The 20,925-nt window shown below is 31.1% G+C and overlaps 4 protein-coding genes across 5 annotated transcripts; 2 read left to right on the forward strand and 2 right to left on the reverse strand.

The window, feature by feature from the left end:
* Nucleotides 1–267: 267 nt before the first annotated feature.
* On the forward strand, nt 268–8,417 carry LOC126776378 (uncharacterized). Its single transcript, XM_050498856.1, has 4 exons — nt 268–370; nt 567–642; nt 6,934–7,095; nt 7,446–8,417. The coding sequence occupies exons 2-4, from the start codon at nt 567–569 to the stop codon at nt 8,273–8,275; spliced, it is 1,068 nt and encodes a 355-aa protein (XP_050354813.1). The 5' UTR covers nt 268–370; the 3' UTR covers nt 8,276–8,417.
* A 3-nt stretch (nt 8,418–8,420) lies between these two features.
* LOC126776339 (coiled-coil domain-containing protein 174) lies at nt 8,421–12,830 on the reverse strand. Of its 2 annotated transcripts, none has more exons than XM_050498795.1 (7): nt 12,563–12,830; nt 12,266–12,474; nt 11,463–11,645; nt 10,943–11,079; nt 10,142–10,285; nt 9,838–10,059; nt 8,421–9,241 (listed from the first exon to the last, which is right to left on the reverse strand). In XM_050498795.1, the coding sequence occupies exons 1-7, from the start codon at nt 12,605–12,607 to the stop codon at nt 8,481–8,483; spliced, it is 1,701 nt and encodes a 566-aa protein (XP_050354752.1). In that variant the 5' UTR covers nt 12,608–12,830; the 3' UTR covers nt 8,421–8,480. The 2 variants fall into 2 exon arrangements, with proteins under 2 accessions (XP_050354752.1, XP_050354751.1); XM_050498794.1 differs by having other exon boundaries at nt 8,422–9,241; nt 10,142–10,292; nt 10,947–11,079; nt 12,563–12,823.
* Nucleotides 12,831–14,568: 1,738 nt separating this feature from the next.
* Nucleotides 14,569–16,640, forward strand: LOC126776432 (ubiquitin-conjugating enzyme E2-17 kDa). Its single transcript, XM_050498949.1, has 3 exons — nt 14,569–14,846; nt 15,165–15,450; nt 15,529–16,640. The coding sequence occupies exons 1-3, from the start codon at nt 14,803–14,805 to the stop codon at nt 15,652–15,654; spliced, it is 456 nt and encodes a 151-aa protein (XP_050354906.1). The 5' UTR covers nt 14,569–14,802; the 3' UTR covers nt 15,655–16,640.
* A 34-nt stretch (nt 16,641–16,674) lies between these two features.
* On the reverse strand, nt 16,675–20,408 carry LOC126776313 (RNA exonuclease 1 homolog). The gene has a single exon (XM_050498735.1). The coding sequence runs from the start codon at nt 20,224–20,226 to the stop codon at nt 17,077–17,079; it is 3,150 nt and encodes a 1,049-aa protein (XP_050354692.1). The 5' UTR covers nt 20,227–20,408; the 3' UTR covers nt 16,675–17,076.
* Between the last annotated feature and the right edge of the window lie 517 nt (nt 20,409–20,925).

A 20,925-nucleotide genomic window follows, 5' to 3' on the forward strand; every position in this document is an offset into this window, starting at 1 on the left:
TTCAAGACATTAATCATTTTCGTAAAATAAAAAAGACTCGAGTATACCATACGATAATTATATTCAAATAACATATTTACCTTGCCATGTAATGTGACGAAGTTTTAAGGAAAAGTTAGTGTCTAAAAAGAAATCCTTCGCATAGTTACCGCCTCATATACACAAGTCTTACATACAACAAATTAAGCCATGTAACTTCTAACAGTCTCGCTGGTGTCGTATTTATAGCGTGTACGTCACACAGGACTGCTACGTCACCTCTACGAGCTACAACGCCGTGCAGTCCGCGCGTAGCCACGCGTGCGGTTACGCTCGCGTCCTATTGTCTTATAGATAAAATAATAAAATCAACTTTATTACAATAATTAAGGTAAAAAAAGGATCTTATTATTTTTATAACTTGTTAAAATCAAATACTATAATTATACAATTTAATACGCAATTGATTTTATTGGTATAGTAATTATTTTTCTTAATATTATTTATATATTAATTTAATATTATACGTTTTAGTTAAAAAAAAAAATTGTATTAAAAATTCATTGTCTATTACATTCTGGTATCAGATGGCGGGAACGAAGTTTTGTGGTTCTACTTCGAGATTACTTCTGCTGAGTGTTCCGGCTTTCATTATACTAAGTGGTGAGTTTATATCCAATAAATAATCATAGCAAAAATATTATTATTAAAGAATATACTTTATTGAATTCAATTTCTGTAAATAGGATTTCGCTTACAGTTTTGTATGCGCGAATATGTATTCTTTAAGGACAAATAAATCGTACTATTCCACAAAATTACAACTTTCTTAACTATGTTACAATACATAAAATGTATGTGTTTCACTTGAATACTAGTTCAAAATATAAAAATAACAAATATAATAATAGACAAATACTATTCCTTATATTTTTATACATTGAAATATGTAGCTTGCTATTACATTTGTAATATTAAAAATCAATGATATAACGATATAACATGAAATATATAATATTTCATTACATTCATAGATAGGATCAGTGAATTTATGATATCTCGTAAATTAATCTATTCAGGTTACAATATATGACGCATCGTTAAAAATAGAGCCAGACTTTATACATATTCAAATTATGCCAAATAAATATCGATGTCCGTCCAATCTACATTTTATTTAGTTAAAAGTATTTAAACAGTTAAATGTTACTAATTTCACAAATTTTAGTAGGTATATCTATAATGATATTTGTAATAAAAATATCATCCTGTTCTCGATTAATCTTTGAAATGTTATTGTTTATGTCAATATATAGCATTAAACTACATCGTAAAATTGGTATAGGTATAATTAAAGGAAGTATAATAATACTTAAATAAATATAAACATTAGTGTACGATGTGTGATCGAGTTATCCCAGTTGCCAAGAGGATGAATCTTAGCTGATGATAGCGGATTCACACCCGGGCTCACACTACTGAATTTTCATTGGCTTATTTGTATTTATAAATCATCTCGCGCTCAGTGGGGAAGAAAATCATGGTGATGACAGTCAACCCACATGTGCAATGGAGCAGCGTGGTGGAATAAGCCCAAAACCTCAAAAAGAGAGGAGACCATAGCCTTGCAGTGGGAAAATTACAAGCTTACTTTACATTTTCTACTTTTAATGCAATAAAATATTAATATTATTAAAGCAGACACATCAAATAAAAAATGGACGATTGTTGTCCTAATGGGGCAAATAACGTTTTCACTTTAACACAATTTACTTGAATACTCTTCAAACATCATTATTTCTATAACGTACGTCTTTGGTAGGTAGATAAAGAAAACAAACGGCAAGCGTCTTTAATATTTTATTCAATTCCCTACCAAGCGGGCCTTCAAGACATATGTTATTTCACAAGTATATACAATATGACAGGGTTCCATTTCATTTAAAATAATATTTACGCTGTAAAAATTATTTTTAATTAAACTCGGTTTAATTGATTTCGGTTTTTCGGACTGACAATTTATAACCTACTGTAATAAAATATATCCCAATAGAGAAAAGAATTAATGATTAATGTGTTTTATTTTTCATTTTTATTATATGAAAATTCTTTATACACATAAATTCGTCAAGGGATTTTGCTACATTACAAATGACATCATTATTTTAGAAGAACTCAAAACTTCTTGTTAGAATTTAAAGTAGTATCCCATGGGTATAGTCCCACCACGCGATTTTCGCGTATGGAATATTATAACTTCCTTTTTTGAACTTAGATAAATCTATTACAAAACTTTTGGTGATACATTTTGAAAGAGACTTATTCTGAAAACAATAATTTTGGTAACAATATTAACTTAAGAAAGAATACTTATGTGTTATTCTCAATAAAATTGTATCTTTTCTTTAAACCTGACTTGGATAAAATGTTAATATATTTCAATTTTTTTATACAACACTTAAATTCTATTAATAACAATTTTGTATTAATATATTATTTCAACCCCTACTTAAATAGTGAAACTATAGTACCTACCTATACGTATTACTGACCGTTCCAATAGTTGACAAGGCGAACCCACCGGGAAGTCGGCATACCAAAGCGAGTTTGTTCAATTTATTTTCCTAGTGGTAAATTTCTCTCGACCCGACCCGAGCATAAAACATTCAAGCGACAACTTGCGCCTACTTTTCGTGTCAAGTGCTTACACAGTATCTCAAAGAATAGCAAAGCTATGGTCTATTTCATTAAAATAAATACATAATTTATTAAAGCAAATTGTTATATCTGTTTGGATTCTTTTAACAAATCTATAGATTTTTATCATATTTCAATATAACAGTATTATAAACAGCCCTCAATTAAATTATAAATCATATGTTACATACATATTTAGAAGTATACAATTATTATTACTATAATTAAACAAATTATTCATTTTTTAAAATCACAATTAGGGTCATAAATTACTACATATGAAGTTGCGTAAATTTCATTTAATTTGAGCAGAATATTAAAAATTGTAATAAAAAACTTTTTTCATTAATTTTTTTCATTTAATCTAACTCAAATAACTGATACAAAAATTCAGACGATGTATTTTACATTCATATCTGAAACACGCATCTACAGTCCTGCACTTTTAGCAGGTACATATTTTATTCAACATAACGCCCATAAAGCAACAAAAATTTATAGTCCTACGTGTGGCGACCGCAATATGTGAAACTACACAAAGAAAATAAAACGAATAATGCGAGTTATGTTCTAACTAAAAGAAGAATTTCGTAATTTTTTTTAACATAATTTTAAAATAAATTATGTAGCTATATTGAACCAATAGAGAGAATGAATGATTACGTATAACGTATTTAAACAAAATATTATTGGATTAATATAATTTAATTGCATATACATATATTATTATATTAATACACTTTTTAATTTATATGACAAAGTTGAAGCATATGTTAACGTTCATAACCTAGTATATTATATTTACATATCTTCAATATTAAATGTACAGTAAGGGATACTTCAATAATTGTGCTTAATAAGTACCACACTATCTCTAAAATACGAAAGGTATGTAAAGGCTTTTGCTAGTATCCATAGGGGACTCTAAAACCACGTTTATTATTCCTAGAAATGACAACGAAAATATAGAGCAATATTTTACCAAGCGCAATATTTACACTCGCACCGTTGAGAGTAATCAACGCTGCCTCGCCACAAACCTGAATAAATGATCGTGCTAACCAATCTTCATCGGAAACGCTATAAAGTAATGCATTAATGACGTTAAGGAAGCTTCATATTATATGTAAACACTTAGATGTCTATAAAGCTCACAAACTCAAATACAAATAATCTCTATTTTTTTTTATTCATCCTTTATACGACAAGATAAAGAATATCCGTATTTATAACTGTAATATATTCACACAATATCCTACAGACTAAATCCGGCTGCGATGACTTAAATATCTTAAAACAAATTATTTGCACAAAAGATTATAGTACATAAAATGTGCTCAAAGACACAGAAATAATTTCTATACATGAACACGATCTGATTAGGATCAGTCGCAAGGTCTTTACATGTTTTACGAGAAACGGGAGCCTAACACTACTGACATCCAGACTCCGAACTTCTTATCATTTTCTTGACAAATATCCCAATTGCCTAACTGGCTCGATCCGGGGCTTGAAGCCTTTAGAAAAATGGCATTTCTTATATAATATATCCATATATGATAATGGTAAGCAGTTGTATGTTGTTCCTTTTAATTGTTGCTTTGTTGAATATATTTAATTGTAAGCACTTCTAATTAATTAAGTTTTAAGTTACGGTTAAACCAGTGCAATACATTTTTTTATCATAATCATTAGAGACTAAGAAAACTGCTGATCTGTGGGGTATATCTGTGAAGGTGATAAATTCAATTATTGATGTAATTGCACCTTATCTTGCTACAATATTTAATAATTGTGTTCAATGTGGTATATTTCCTGACCTCATGAAACATAACAAAGTAATACCAATATTTAAATCTGGTAGTTCTTCAGACCCCAATAACTTTAGGTCAATTTCAATACTACCAACCCTCAGTAAAATATTTGAAAAAAATATTTTAAATCGATTACTTGCTCACTTTAACAGACACAATCGGCTTCATAGAAAACAGTTCGGATCCAACTGGTGCAGGCATCGAACTTATTAAGAATATCTATGAAGCCGGGAGGAGTCGCAGGACGCCTTACAGATTTTCTGTGACTTATCCAAAACCTTTGATTGTGTTCAACACGATACTCTGGTCAGGAAATTAAATCACTTTGGAATTAGAGAAGATGTGCTCGAGCTTTTGACTTCTTATCTTAACAATAGAATTCAGAAGGTCGACGTTAATAGGAAAAGATCTCTTGGGGTTTCAGTCGGTATGGAGGTCCCTCAGGGATCAATTCTCGGACCTTTTCTTTTCCTCGTATATTTAAATGACCTACCTTTTCTTATAGGTAACAAACATGACATAGTGATGTTTGCTGATGATACCTCTTTAGTTTTTAAAATTAAAAGAAAGCAAGTACAGTATGACGATATAAACAATGCTATCTCTCATATAATACATTAGTTTAGTGTCAATAATCTTATGTTAAATAATATTACAACAAAAATTGTAAAATTTAATACACCAAATGTAAAAAATGTAAAAGCTGATGTACTTATCAATGGGGAGTCTATGGATCCTGTTGAGTCTTCTACCTTCCTTGGCCTTACTGTTGATGCCAAGTTGCAGTGGGCCCCCGATATTAACGGATTGACGAGTAGACTAAGCTCAGCGGATTTTGCGGTTACAAAAATAATGTTACTAACAGACGTTGATACGGTACCCGCCTTGTATATTTTAGTTATTTTCACAGTATCATGTCTTAAGACATTGTACTGTGGGATAATGCTGCCGCAATCAATAAATTTGTGCTGCAAAAGAGGGCAATCTATAACCTAGAAGCTAAAGAATCTCTAAGACAGAAATTAAAATATTAACTGTTGCTTCTCAATACATATTATGTAATGTTATGTATGTATGGAAAAATATTAATGATTTTGTGAGAAGATGTGATACTCATAACATTGATACAAGGAACAAACTCCCGTTATTCGACTGCATAGAATAACTCTTTTGTAGGGCAATGTATATGGTTCTGCAACAGTATCCCAGAAAGCGTTCAAAATGCCTGTGATAATTTAATGAAAGAATACAATTAGTGAATTTATGGTGATAGCACACCCTAGGAATGAGACGATCGCCGCATGGTTATTTCTCTCTGTCTCTTTTTTGTAAATGAAATATAATACACGTAAAAAAAACCCGCTGAGTTTCTTTTACCGGTTCTTCTCAAGGCTGGGTGTTTTTTTCCAAACAGGTGGTAGTTTCTGGTCTGACTATCAATAACCAAGTGTAATGCTTCAATGTCGAATAAATCATTTTGATTTAGATTTTTTGATTTTAGAAAAATGCACCCATAATACTAATATTTATACAATCATATTAAAGAATGATTCAATATAACCAATACACTATATATACTATCTATATAATTATATATAATATATACAATAATTCTTTGTCATTAGATATACATAGGAAAAGTAATATAAGTACTTTAAAATACTGAAATGTTTCTATGTATTTGTAACACTAGCCTGAGTAGCGCTTACAATGGTACAATTTACATTTAATGTTTTCTACAAGGTAATCGGAAATTAATGATTAAATATATAACGAGTATCACAAATTATATATGAATTTAAGCTACAACTGACTATATCAACAATAAGAGTGACTAATAAAATAGAAATAATTATCAAACTATTGGTCTTTAAATACTCTGCAGTAGTACATGCCTGACCGCCTCGATGGTATAGGTAATAGTGGCTAGATGTAATGCCGCAGACCCGAAAGTCCTGGGTTCAAATCCCAGGCCGGGCCAATAAGAAGTTATTGGGTTTTTCTGTCGAAAATTCTCAATAGCAGCCCGAAGTCTGGAAGTTGGTAGTGTGTGCACTCCCGTGCCTCGGAAAGCACGTAAAGCCCTTGAACCTGTGCCTGAACTCTTTTCGGTCGTGTCGGAATGCCTTCCCATCGAATTATGAGAGTTAGGGATTAGAGAGTACACCTGTGTTTGCGCACACACTTGTGCACTATAATATGTCCTGTGCAGTTGGCTAATCGCTCTTGAGATTGGCCGCCGTGGCCGAAATCGGTCTGGAGGACCTTATCTTATATGTCTATGCTACATTTCAAAAGTATGTGAATCGAGAAGGCTGATTCTAATAGATAGTGCTAAAAAATTTAAAATACCTGTTTACATAAATAAATATTTTATCGTACTATGAAAGCTTAGGTACTGTAATAATGATATATATTTATTAAATTTATTCATTTGGCCTAGGAGCCGTAGTAACAGAGAAAACTCGGAGTTGCTATTGGTGTGGGCCACTGGCTGAGCAAGTGCATCGAAGCCAACGCGCTCCACCATGCCAGGCAACTGATGATCAAGTCACCGTCTGTGAACCCGACTTTCCATATTGTGCTGTGATCGCGACTTCGCCACGTCAGTAACTTTTATATAATGTTTATTCTTAAGGAAATGTTTTAAAAATTTAACTTATTTTATTTTATTGATTTGCACGTTAATGAAAGTAATAATAACAATACTTCATAATGAATATCTAAACCAAGTGAGAATATCAACAGAAGTTAAAACAGTTTATATATTGTATTATTACTTGAGAATTTATAAAGTAAAATTTAGTCAATGAATATTATTATTTATACTTTGTTCTTCTCTCCGGGTTACATTAAATAAAGGTGTAACCGTAATATTAACACTATTATATCGTGTAACGATTTAAATACGACAACAATGTTTCAATTTTATATAATAACAAAATTTCATTCCAGCATACGTCGAATCAAGACTCTGCGTCAAACTCTACCAAGACGAATGCTATCCACTTTTCTGCAATTCAACTAAAACATGGAAAATGACTTGTCCATGTCGCAGCGAATTATGTAACGGCCCTAACACCGAAAGGGAAAACGAAGCTTTTGCCATACTCGCAAAATTAGTCGCTAAGACGCGAACTACACGAATTAAGAAAAGAACGCAACAAAGCACGGCTAAATTCATTCCAACGGGAGATGAAAAAACCCTAATCATTACAAACATATCTGTTATTAAAAACAACGACTTGAATAATAATAATTTAGATAATAGAACGGATAACGTACAAATGACTGATATAATATTATCTGATGAACCCGTCGCTATTCTTCAGGATATGAAAAGCGAAGATGTACCTTCAATGGAAATGGCATCAACATCAGATGCCATTAAAGAAATTGACAGAACAACATATACCCTTGATAATTTCGACGACAATAATAGTAACACATCGCCAGCATCAAAAGATATTACGATTGCAACGGAAATAACAAAAGTTGAAAAGGTTGTAGACAATATTGTGAAACCGAGTGAAGAATTGCCCGCGGCTGAGGCGTTACAGCAAAATACAAACCCTAAAGGTTCTAGTGAAAAAACTACATTACCGACTATTTCAAGCTACGAAACAACTTATCAAACTACAACTGCTGGTGATCCAGAGACCACAACAATGAAACATGACAAGAAAAAAAATGGAGGGGACAAACCATATACTGATATCTATATTCTCTTCTTAACATTTATACCGTTAAGTATTTACAAATATTCATCATTATATTTGCACTAGATAATTTTACGCTTTAACACAAAATGTTGATCTCTGAATTTAGTATTAAATTGTTATTAATTCAAGAATTGTAAGTAGATTTGTGATATCCACGTGATATTATTATTTGTTAAATTCTCACGGCATATTTTAACTCAAATAAAAATGCAAAGTTATTTCTTTTGTCTTTTTATTTAACCTAAGTCATGTTATATATTATTTATGGTCATTCAAAAGTAAAGTCGTAACATTTTGGTAACTGCCTAGTACTCTCTTTGGGTTCTAAACTTTTAGATCCTTGTGCCATTGCTTCTCTTAAATCGGACGTAAAAGGTTTTTCTGATCTGGTTTGTTTTGAAGTAGGACCATAGTATTCATATGTGGGAGGTGGTTCTACTTCGACACCACCTGAGTTACATTTTCTTTTTTCAGGTTTAGTTCTTTCCATACCAAAATCTTCTTCATCACATAATTCATTGTTTATTGGAGTAGGATCTTCAGCTCGTACGAAATTTTTGTATTTGACAACTATTTCGTCTTTTTTAGTTGAAAAATACAGTCCCTTTTGTGCTTCACTTATGTCACCAATAATTGGAGGTGGAGGTATATTTACTGGCCTTACATCTGACCAAGATTTATTTTTATTATTCTCGGTAGAGTCTGATTTCGTTCTGTTGCCTCGTGTGTCAAAACTATACTTCGATTTACTAACGTTTGCTGTTTGTGGAGGGGCAAACTCATCATTTCGCTTTGACCTTTGTTGTTCAACATATTCTTCCTGTGTCATTTCTCTAAACTTTTTTACTTTTCTGTCAGCACCTTCTTTTCCAACATCCCATTCCCGTATATAAGCTTCACGAAACTTTTGCCTTTCTTTCTCTTTTTCTTCCTTCTTCTTTTCTTCTTCTTCTTTAGCTTTCTTATCAGCTTCAGTTTTTTGTTTCGTAAGAAACTCCAATAAACATGTAGTAAAATCTTTTTTCTTTTCTGTAATACGTAAAAAATCATTAAATTGAGCTTGTGTTAGATTTAATAATTTATTTGCATGCTAATACTAATAATACAAGGGGTTAACCATAAAGTCCAAATAACGGAAGGAAAACAATAAAGATATACTATATCATAAATATTGATTGGTGCCATCATAATTGGGAACTCGTTAAAAGTATTATATACCACAGGTTAACCTTAACACTAACAGCCTGTTAATGGCTGAGGCTTTCTCTCCCTTTTGAGGAGACGGTTTGGAGCTTATTCCACCATGCTGCTCCAATGCTGGTTGGTAGAATACACATGAGGCGGAATTTCAATGAAATTGGACACATACAGGTTTCCTCACGATATTTTCCATCACCGTCAAGCACGAAATGAATTATAAACACAAATTAAGCACATGAAAATTCAGTGGTGCTTGCCCGAGTTCGAGCCCACTATCGTCGGTTAAAGTTCACGCGTTCTAACCACTAGGCCATCTAGGCTTTTTTAGAAAAGCTTTCTGCTACAATAATTAACTATTGTTGTAATATGAAAATATTCGTTATTTAAGGTAATCCTTCACCATGGATTTTTAAAAATGCACCAACCTTCAGGATCTTCTGGTGGTAAGCCAGCTCTAGCTCTCTGTCGTGCCCGCGCAGCTGCAACCCGAGCAGCTATTAGCTCGTCCCGTTTTTTTCGTATCTCCTCTGCCTGCTCTTGGGCCCGCAAGGTTTCCTGCCTTCGCTTTACAAGCTCTTCCATTTGCTTACGACGCTCTGTTTCGTCAGTACTAAACGCGTAATAACCAACACCATGAATTCTTGCCTCTGTAAAAATAATTTAACTACTATAGTTTAAGTCAACCAATACACCATTGGAAGCAAAAAAATCTTTTACTAAAACACATACCATCAAAAAGTATATCTTGGTAATGGATATCTTTTTCCTTGGCTAACAGCTCTCTCTCTTGTTGTTCCCATTTATCCCGCAATGATTGTAGGTAGTCATTCGTCTTTTGTACTAAAAATGGTTTTTCTGGCTGTTGTGGAGTTTCTGGTTCCTATATAAAATATTATCTTGTTATCACAAGAAATATTTGCTTGGTTATACATAAAAAAATCATCCTAGGTATTATATTAAAAAGTTTATATATATATATATATATATATATATAGAATAGGAAGGCGGACGAGTATATGGGCCACCTGATGTTAAGTGGTCACTGACTCCCATAGACATTGGCATTGTAAGAAATGTTAACCATCGCTTACATCACCAATGCACCACCAACTTTGGGAACTAAGATGTTATGTCCCTTGTGCCTGTAATACACTGGCTCACTCACCCTTTAAACCGGAACACAACAATACCAAGTACTGCTGTTTTGCGGTAGAATATCTGATAAGTGTGTGGTACCTACCCAGACGAGCTTGCACAAAGCTTTATCACCAGTTAAAATAAATTAATTATTATAACTAAATTACAAACATGCAAACTTAGCCAGAGGTTTAATTATTGAAATACATTAAATAACTATTGCTTTTAATATTAAAATAAACTACAAGTTCTTTATAAGAAGCCAGTAATTTAGAATGATGTTCGAAAGACTTGATTTTTTCAAGTTAGTTATTTGACTGCTCATTGGGTTAGTGGCTAGATATGAGGCCTCAGAACCGGAGGTTCTGGGTTATTGTTTAAATCAAAAGGAACCTACCACTTTATCTGATTCTTCCTCCTTAGTAGCAATAGACATTGCCTTCATGAGTTCCTCATCTCTCTTTCTATAATGATCCAAATCAGATTTAAGACATTTTCGTGTTCTACCGAGGAAATCGGTAAATTCTGTCCTGTAAATTTTCAATTTGAAATGTGAAGTAAAATAATTTTTATTACAGAAAATGAGAAAACTAGTATTTTTTTTTAAATAAATATGTATAATGTAAGTAATAATGGCATTAATGCCAATTTATTTCAATGTATCTGTTACATTGTAGTAAGATCATCAGTACCATCTCATTCTGGTTTTATTAATTTATTGACAAAAAAAATGATCATGTTGATCACCAAATTTGCCACGGTAAAAACTCTCAAGAGAAGTTAGCGAACTGCACTAGACATATGACTGGAGAGTTTAGGTGCAGGACCAACAACTTTACATGCTTCTGCACATGAGTACACTCATCATACCCTAAGCTAAAATTCTAGTAATAAAAATAATATCCATATATACCATTCACTTTCATCATCTTCAAATGGAAGTATTTCTTCTAATTCGTCAGACTTGGATTCAGGTTTTGATAGAACTTCTTGTTTCTTCCCCTTGAAGTCTACCAAAAAATTGCCAGCTAGTTGCGAGTTACCTTCACCTTCAGTTAAATGCTTATATAATTTAGCTTTCTTTTCCAATACAGATCTTTAAAGAAGGTTTATATTATATTTTAATAGTCCATACTATCCTAATAAATGATATATTTAAATATAGTATAATTGTTATCATTTAACATTTTAATTTATAAATATATAAAAAGTAATAGTATACTTAAATATACAGTATACATAAAGCCTAAATAAGCATTCAAGTCGTATAGGAAAACATTTGTTAATATAAAAATATATGTTTAAGATGCAGCTTTCTAAATTAATTCACTTATAAATAAATTTGGCATTACAGTAATTTCAAATGTATTTATATTAATAAAATACCAACTTTAAGGTGACCCAGGTGGATCTTGAAATAGCATGGATATAATATGTACTTCTAATAAATTATCTTATATATCAAACAAATAGCTTAAGATAATACACCTAATAAGACCTTGATTGGAGCAAAAATCATTACTGAGTTCACATTGTAGCTATTGTAAATTAGGTAAACTCCATAATTTACACAACCCGAGAGCCATTTTTTTAAATATCCTATACACTAATCTAGGCTGGATGTGATTACTGGATAAACACTATGTCATAATTTTATTAGTTTGGCAATATAATGTTAGTTATATTTTCTAAGTTACTATAGTTTAAATTACTTACTTTGACCTTCGACAAGCCTCAAATTCTTCAGCATCTACAGCTCTCAAATTGTCTTTTAAACTTTTTTTTATTGGGTTATTTCCATCAGTTTTATTCTTTTTCTTTTCAGAATGTGAAGGTCTAAAATTCTCTAAATTGTGCTGGGGTAGATGTTTTTTTTCTTGTACTTCTTCTTGTTTTTTGAGCAATTCTGCTTTTAAGCTTAGTAACTATAAAAAAAACAATAAGCGACTAGTGTAGTAACAATAAACAATTACGTATTTGGCAACGGGTTAGTTTGGTAAGTTCTTTACTTACTGTTGATTTGTTGAACAATATTTTCTTTTCTTTTTGTTCGTTCATTTTGAAGATTTTGAAACAGATATTTTTTTATGAAAATAAATCAATATATTTTAAAACAAAGTGTAATTATTTGCATAATCTTAGATAATAAAATTACACATAAAATATCAATAGTTTAAAAAATACTATTGTAAAATTATAAATTAGTATCGCCTTCTTTTTGTCAAAAAATTACAAAATAAATTAGTACTTAGTAGTCAAAGTCAAATGTCAACAACGTCGGATAACCACAGAACACTTTTCACTCAGAGAGCGAATAACTGTCATCTGTCAATAAAACAACTCTATCCAGTTGGTTCTGCATGTTTTGACAGATGTTACTGAGGAATAGCGAGTACAATGCAACATTTTGATTATCGATTCGATTAGATACGATTATATACGAGATTTTAGTTTATTTTTTATATAAACACACCCAAATCCACACACAGACCAATAGATCATCGTTTTGGGTTCTATTGCATTGATAAAGACCCCCATTAATAGTTTTACTCAAATATATTCCATGTATAGACAGCAATCAGTTACATTTTTATTATGTATATAGATATAAATTTCTTTTAACAATACGTAAACAACAAAAACTTACCATGAAGGTAATTACATTACTTTTTATTATATTTTATACATTTAAGATTTTAATCAGTTATTCTAATAGACGCTCGCAAAATAGTGATTACATTTATCATTCACTTAATAAGTCTGTCAAACACAAATCGTTCTGAGAAACTTCGGATATATTAATCTTCGTCTCAATAACATAGCCAATTTTTTTAATGTAATTCTGAAATTTAAATGATACTTCCTACGACAGAAATAAATAACTAGATTTAAGTAAACGGTAGATGTTAAAATGCAAATGATTTGATCCATTTTCATAAGTATTTAACATTTGTAAATAAATTGATATGGATAAGTGAATTAAAAATCCCATTAAAGAAATATAGTAAGGTAACAGATTGTAAATGTCTCAACGGGGTCAACTGCGTGAGACCTTTTTCTGCTCGAGAAGCTTAGAAGCTTATTCCATACCGTTGCTCTAATGTGGGTTATACTAGAACCTGTAAATATTTATTTTCTTTTTTTATGTACAAAACGTGCAAAAATGAAATTTTCAAAATATATAGATTGGATTATATAATTTATTTATATTGGAGTGGATGCAAAGTTTTTTCTAAACAGATTTGACTACTGTGAAACGATTATTTTGGATTCATTAATTTTTAGGACGCCTACAGATCGAAATAAAACAGAATTAGCAGGTTCAGGGCCTGGAGATTTATAATTTTTATAATTATTATAATTTTGCATAAAAAATTAATACTTTGAAGTATTTTAGAGCGGAAAAAGACAGTAAAGGCTATAGTTTAAATACAAAAAACACATTTGTGTTTCCCCCTTAAAAACATTACGTTACCAATATTTGGATATCCTAAATAAAACTGATTCATTCATTATTCCCGACATTTTGCTTTATTTTAGAACTTAGGAAAGAATACAATGTAACCAGTTTAAATTAAACTCTATTAGAGATAAGAATATTATTTATTTTTATAACATTTAAATACAAAATTAATTTTACACATTTTACCGGTCGGTTTACAATTACTTGTTATTCGTTAATTTATTCCTTTTTTTACGACGTACTTAAATTTAAGGGACGTTTGGGAATTATTATTTTTTTTATATGCGCCGGGATGGCAAATGACTCTAATCCACCTGATGGTAAGTGGTAGTAGAGTCCAAACGCGACGACGGCCAGTACAGTCGGAAGAATGTTCTGTACTAGCCGTCCCCGCCTTGCCGGCCCGCAAGATGCCTCTTCACGCCTCGTTTGAAGGAACCCGGGTTATATATCGGGTTTGTTCTAGCACTGTAAAAATATTTACGTAACCCATAGAGTCTATGGCATAGACTAGTGATACAGCATTATAGCCAACTTAAGAAAACTCATGACACACTTTACAATTGACATCTTCGCATCGCAATGATCTCAGTGGTTTTTTTAATGATTTCATGGTCATCCTGACGAACCTTTCATTGGTGGTGACGACGTCTTATTTTGCAAACAAAGAAATATACGCTGATTAAGTTAATTCGATAATATATTAAGTAAACACGAGTACATGAAAGCCACCCTTCTCTATAGAATTTTCTTTTCTCTTTCGTATAGTGAATTGAGTGTGTGAAACAAAATGTCAACTCCTGCCAGAAGACGTCTGATGAGAGATTTTAAGCGGTTGGTATAGTTGGCCTAAATTGGAATTTCAATTGAACAAATATTGTTTTATGAAAAATATAAAATTAACAATGCTGATTCATCAACTTACATCACTGTCACCTTCATTGATTTCTATTCTGTTCTACATAAGACTTCAAGAACAAATCGATGTTTTTTTTACCTTACAAAGAGTAACCGTACTATAAACGGAAAAAAGCATTATTTTATATTACCTGCCACCTACTTAAATTGGAAATTTTAACACCAAAAAAAAACGTATTCAACTATTGAATACACACAAACGTTTTCCATCACTAAAACTTTTTCTAATTATAGCTTACAAGAAGACCCACCTACTGGTGTCTCAGGAGCTCCTACGGATAACAATATCATGATCTGGAATGCTGTGATATTTGGACCGCATGATACTCCATTTGAAGATGGAACATTCAAACTAACCATTGAATTTACAGAAGAATATCCCAATAAACCACCAACAGTTCGATTTGTATCTAAAATGTTCCACCCAAATGTATATGCTGATGGTGGAATTTGTTTAGACATATTACAAAACAGATGGAGTCCTACATACGATGTTTCAGCAATTTTAACTTCTATACAGGTAAAAGGGATGAAGTGAATAAATAACATACATATAGTACATTGAAGCTGTTATCAATAACTAAATTATTTCTTTCAGTCTTTATTAAGTGATCCCAATCCAAATTCACCAGCAAATTCAATGGCTGCACAACTTTACAAGGAGAATCGACGAGAATATGAGAAAAGAGTCAAAGCATGTGTAGAACAGTCCTTTATTGATTAATATGGATTACACATTTCAAACACCACATTGTTTGAGAAATCTCTGCTGGTATTGGCTGACACCTCCATTCATTGGGACTTGTGTGTAAATTTTTAATTGTAACTTTATAATCAATGCCTGTTTTACTGCAACCACCAATTTAAGCAGTCCAAATACATAATTAATTTTACATAGTTAAAAACCTATTGTAAACATTTGTCACAGGTAGAATATATGATAAAAGATATTCATCAATATTAATATATATATATATATATTATTGACAACATAGGAATGTGTGCATTGCATACCATCAACAATAGGATAGTAGTGAGTTTAATACATTATAAAATATAATGTATTTTTGTTTTTTTTTTATTCTTATATTCAAATAAACTGTTTTGTATTTTTAAGTGTTTGGCTATATCTTAACAGCATAATGTTGCCAAATTTTCAGTATTTGTTTGAAATAAGTTGACTAAAGAAAATAATTAATGTAAATCTTCGATAAAAACATACTTATTCAAATTCTTTTATTACAGTTAAATTCAAATTCATTTATACATATATAAACATTGCTTTTTATATTAATATTGTCATGCATCTTTAGAAGAAAATACATTATACATTTTTTCATAATATAACAAGTCACACAAATAATTTTTATGTTATATAGAATATTCTGTAACTGAAAGTAATAAACTTTTTTAAAATATTGAAATTTGTTTTGAGTTTAAGCAATGTTTACTAAGAGAAATGAAGATTACTTTGTTTATTTTGAAAATATACTAAAGTTGTAAATTAGTTACTGTAATTTACTGCTTACATTTTGCAAAAAAAATATTATTTGAATATACACAATGTTAAGTGGTCCCAATGGAGGATTTCTAGAAAGAAGTTGAAACAATTTTCTTGCCTTTTGGTGGACTGAAAATTAAATAGTTTCAACTGATTAAGTAGGTGTGTGTACAATGTTTGTCTTTTAGTAAATATTATTTTTGGTTTGATTGGTGTTTTAATTATATTTACTTATTACAAATGAAATTTATATATACCATAGCCTATGCTTAAGATACATCGAAACAATAAATTAAGCAATCCCACGCATAAAGAAGTGCTTATTAAATAGGATTTGCAATAAAAAATATTTTTATAAAAAAATATTTTATACAAAAAGCTCTTACACCTTTATCAGAAATGTGAACAATTTTATTGCTATCAAATAAATAAACCTTAATTTAATATACAAACAGACCCTTAATCAAACTGAATTACAATACAAAAAGACTGATCTACACCAATTTATAATACCCATTATAGATAAATATTTACACATGAAGTTAATACACTGTTTCTGGATATATTACATTCAACATTTTTAATATCACAACTTGTGTATGATTATGTTATAATCACCTAATAGTTATCATTTCAAGATTTTTATCATCTCGTTTTAAGATCTTCTTTTACTTTGTAAAGAATAAGCTCCATACACACACTCGCATCTTCAGCACTATCGTGACCATCCACAGAATTTTGAATAATTTTTTTCAAATATTCTGATGATAAATTTCGTAATGCTCTCTTATAAGGTGGACCCATTTTATGTGGAAATAAAACACTGGTATCAATAACCGTATCATGAATAAGTTTGAGTGCTTTAAAATCAGATTCTAAACTATGACCTATCAAAATAGTTTGGCTAGTAAACATAGCAAGTAATGTTGCTTGTACTTCCAGGAGTGTAGTCTTCACTTCTGACATTTGTTCTTCAGTAATTCCAGAATATCTTGTATTATAGTCAATAATTGGATGAAGAGGCTTGATTAGTGTTTCGTACACTACTTTACATGCTGCATCAATCACTGTTACCCTGGTCAAATCTAACCCTTGTGTCGTATAACACATTTCACAGTCCAATGAGTATACCCCATAATCCTCCAATACATTTTCAGGTGGTAAGGTTTTCACATAACCTTTTAAATTTTCAAAATCAACATATTCATAAACATGACTTGAAGCTATACAACAACCATCAGAAGTTCCATCCTGACTGCAGCACTGGTAGCGGGCCTCGCCCCGAACTCTATATTTATTGTTAGGGTGGTAAATACACTCTTCCTTAATTGCTGCAAACCCTTTTTTATCTACTGTGTAATTCTTTTTACATCTACAACAAGTTCTTATAAAGCCTTTGGGTGGATTTTGTTTGTTCTGACCATGAATGATAGCTCTTCCCTTCACACCACTGCTATGTGGCCTGGGATACCCATTTTGTATGAGTTGTTCTTCTGTTAAAATCCATTTTTTGATGTAATTATATAACTTTGAACCGGTTAATTGTTTTATATCAACAATATTGTTTCTATTTTTGTTCTCGATGCTCCATGATCCAGCTGTACATGATTTACTTACGGTCCCTTGTTGTCCTCCTTTTTGTAATGATGAAAAATCTCCTCCAGATTTCTTTACTCCGTTACATTCTTGTAATTCTTTTTTCAGTCTACTAATTGTCAGAACAGCCGAATTTTTATAAATTTGCACAGTAGAACATTTTTTACTGGTTGTTAATTCCTCATGCTGGGCTCTGGCATAAGCGTCTGTTGCTGAGATGTATATTTTTAAACTATGATCAATCATCAGATTTAAATATGTTGACCTTATATTTACCGGAATTTTTGAACCAAGTGGTTCCAGAACCCCAGGTCTATCTATAAACTTTTCATTAGGTATGTGTGCTACTCTCTGGGTACCCTTCTTAACAGTTTGTATGGATGTACTAGGTGAGGGATCTACTTGTTTAACAGAATTTATACTAGAAGGAATAACTTTTTTTGCAGACAACAATGTTGATGCATAAGGAACATGAGCAATGCGAATTTTAGAACTACTCTTTGTAATATCTGTTTTTGGAATTAAATTTGTACCAATAACATGTTCATTAGAACTTTTTGCAGCATGAAATTCTCTGACTTTAGCTAATCTTTCTGCCATAGCTTGAGCAGCATTACCTTTAAAATCAGGTTTCACTGGAGTTTTAGGTAGTATTTTAATATTTTTTTCAATGGTCCTCGATATTCGTTTTTTACTTTGTGTTATGTATTCAGCATTTTCGATTTCATTTTCTACCTTTTCAGTTTCATTTTTGTTTATTTTTTTAGTTGGTATATACTCTTCAAAAATTCTTTTACATTCTTGCGCAATAGTTTCTTCATCAGATTCAGACAATTCATTTAACTCATCATCAATGAGTTCTTCATAGTTATGATCATCTTCAATATCAGATTTATTTTTCTTAACAGATTTATCGTGTTTCTTTTTGTGTTTCTCCCTTTTTTCTTTTGATTCTTTATAGTGCGATTTATGATGATTGTTATCACTGCGCTTTATATCTTTAGCTTTACTATCATGTTTTGAATGTTTTGATGAACTACTTTTTGAATGTTTAGAACTGCTATCTGAACTTTTGTCTCTAGAATGAGATTTTTTGTCTGATTTCTCTTTGCTCTCAGACCTACTCTTATCTTTACTTGAACTTTTATGACTACTTTTTTTATCAGAAGTTGTCTTTTTGTTTTGTATATCCTTTTTCTCACTAGATTTTTCTATTGATTTGTTTGATCTATCTTTATCAGATTTTTTTGTGTCATTTTTATAAGGTTTGTCTGATTTTGAGCTTTTTGTTTTGTGCCTGTTTTCCTTACATTCCTTAGAACCTTTTTGTGTTATGTTTTTAATATCTTTTTCTGTTTTCTCCTCATCAAGAATTTGATCTAAAATATCAAATTCTGGCCCTAAGTCATCTAAACTATTAAGGTCATTTGAAAGTTTTCTTATCTTATTATCTGGTTCGTCTTCATCACTTGAAAAACAAGGGACCAATGATTTTGGTGTTGGTTGGTATGTAACAGAGGGAAGTTGACTTTTAACCTTAGTTGGTTTATACTCTAATATTTTTTTCTTATTAACATTTTTATCTGATGGAATATAATTTACTTTAGAATTCTGTGTATCATTAAGTGTATATTCTGGTATTTCAACTTCTGATCCTGGCAAATACGTTTCTTTTGATTCACTCGATCCTTTTGGTGTATAAGGATCTAATGGTACAGTTTCAGAACCTGGGGTATACTTAACAGGTGGTAAATAAGTGAAAAGCTTCGAACCATTCGTATCTATGGGTCTCTTAATCGGCAAACTGGCTGGCTTTCTCGGTGTATATGGCACAGGTATATGTCTCTTTTTTTGTTCATTTATATCATCAGTATCAGAATCTGTATTATTTATTTTATTTAGTTCGGCTATCGGTGTAGGGTTGTAGGTAGCTTTGGACGACTGTTGTTTTAAGTTATTTGCCTCAATATCGGAATTAGATTGCGTTGATGAGGTTGTGCCAGTCTCTGTTTGCTGTAAAACTTTTTGGACTGCAGCTGACACCAGTTTTTGCAGAATAGCTCCACTTTCCATTCCATCATTAGAAATGTTTTGTGGTTCTTTCTTAACATGACGAAAATGGCAATAGGGACGCTCACACAATCCGCTGTCATAAAAAGGACAATTAATCCCTTTGAAATAACCCGTTGAGGGTAACATTGTGAATTTTCTTTCCTATTTCATTCAACAAATTTGAACCACTACATGAACTCATATAACCACAACTGAAAACATACATAACATAATGCCAGTTTGATTATTACCAGGCACAGAGTACGTACTAGTACTACTTAATTATGTATTAAATGTCGGAACTTGGATGTCCATTATCCATAGACTAAACCATAGTCAATACTTATGAAAATATTTATCAATACAATTCGAGAACAAAGTACCTAATATATATATTATATTATTTTAATTAAATACTTATTGATATATATGTACATACACTTGTGATTATATTCTTGACAATTTCATATATTTTAAGAAGAAAGCTTTGGTCTTTTTTTACTGTCTTAATATTTAAAAACCTGAGATGCAATCTCTGAAGAGAGATAGCAATAGACGTTAAATCCGGCACGAAGAAATATAAAACTTATGTTATTTGATATAGCTTCAATTTTACTTTATTACGTATCATCTAGTTATAAGCCGTATAAGTTAAAATTTATTATTGAAGTCAGTATTTTAAGGTGATCTGTTATATTTGTCTCTCTTTTTTATACCCTGTCTTAAAAAAATGAGCAGGAAACCAAGAGTTGTACAACTTACTAAAGCTTATTTTGCGTTTTGATGACTTATACTGATACTAGTATTTAGATTAAAAAACCGTGTCATGGTTATATTTATTTCAAA

Source organism: Nymphalis io, chromosome 20 (assembly GCF_905147045.1).
Source record: "Nymphalis io chromosome 20, ilAglIoxx1.1, whole genome shotgun sequence".
Classification (NCBI taxonomy): Eukaryota; Metazoa; Arthropoda; class Insecta; order Lepidoptera; family Nymphalidae; genus Nymphalis; species Nymphalis io.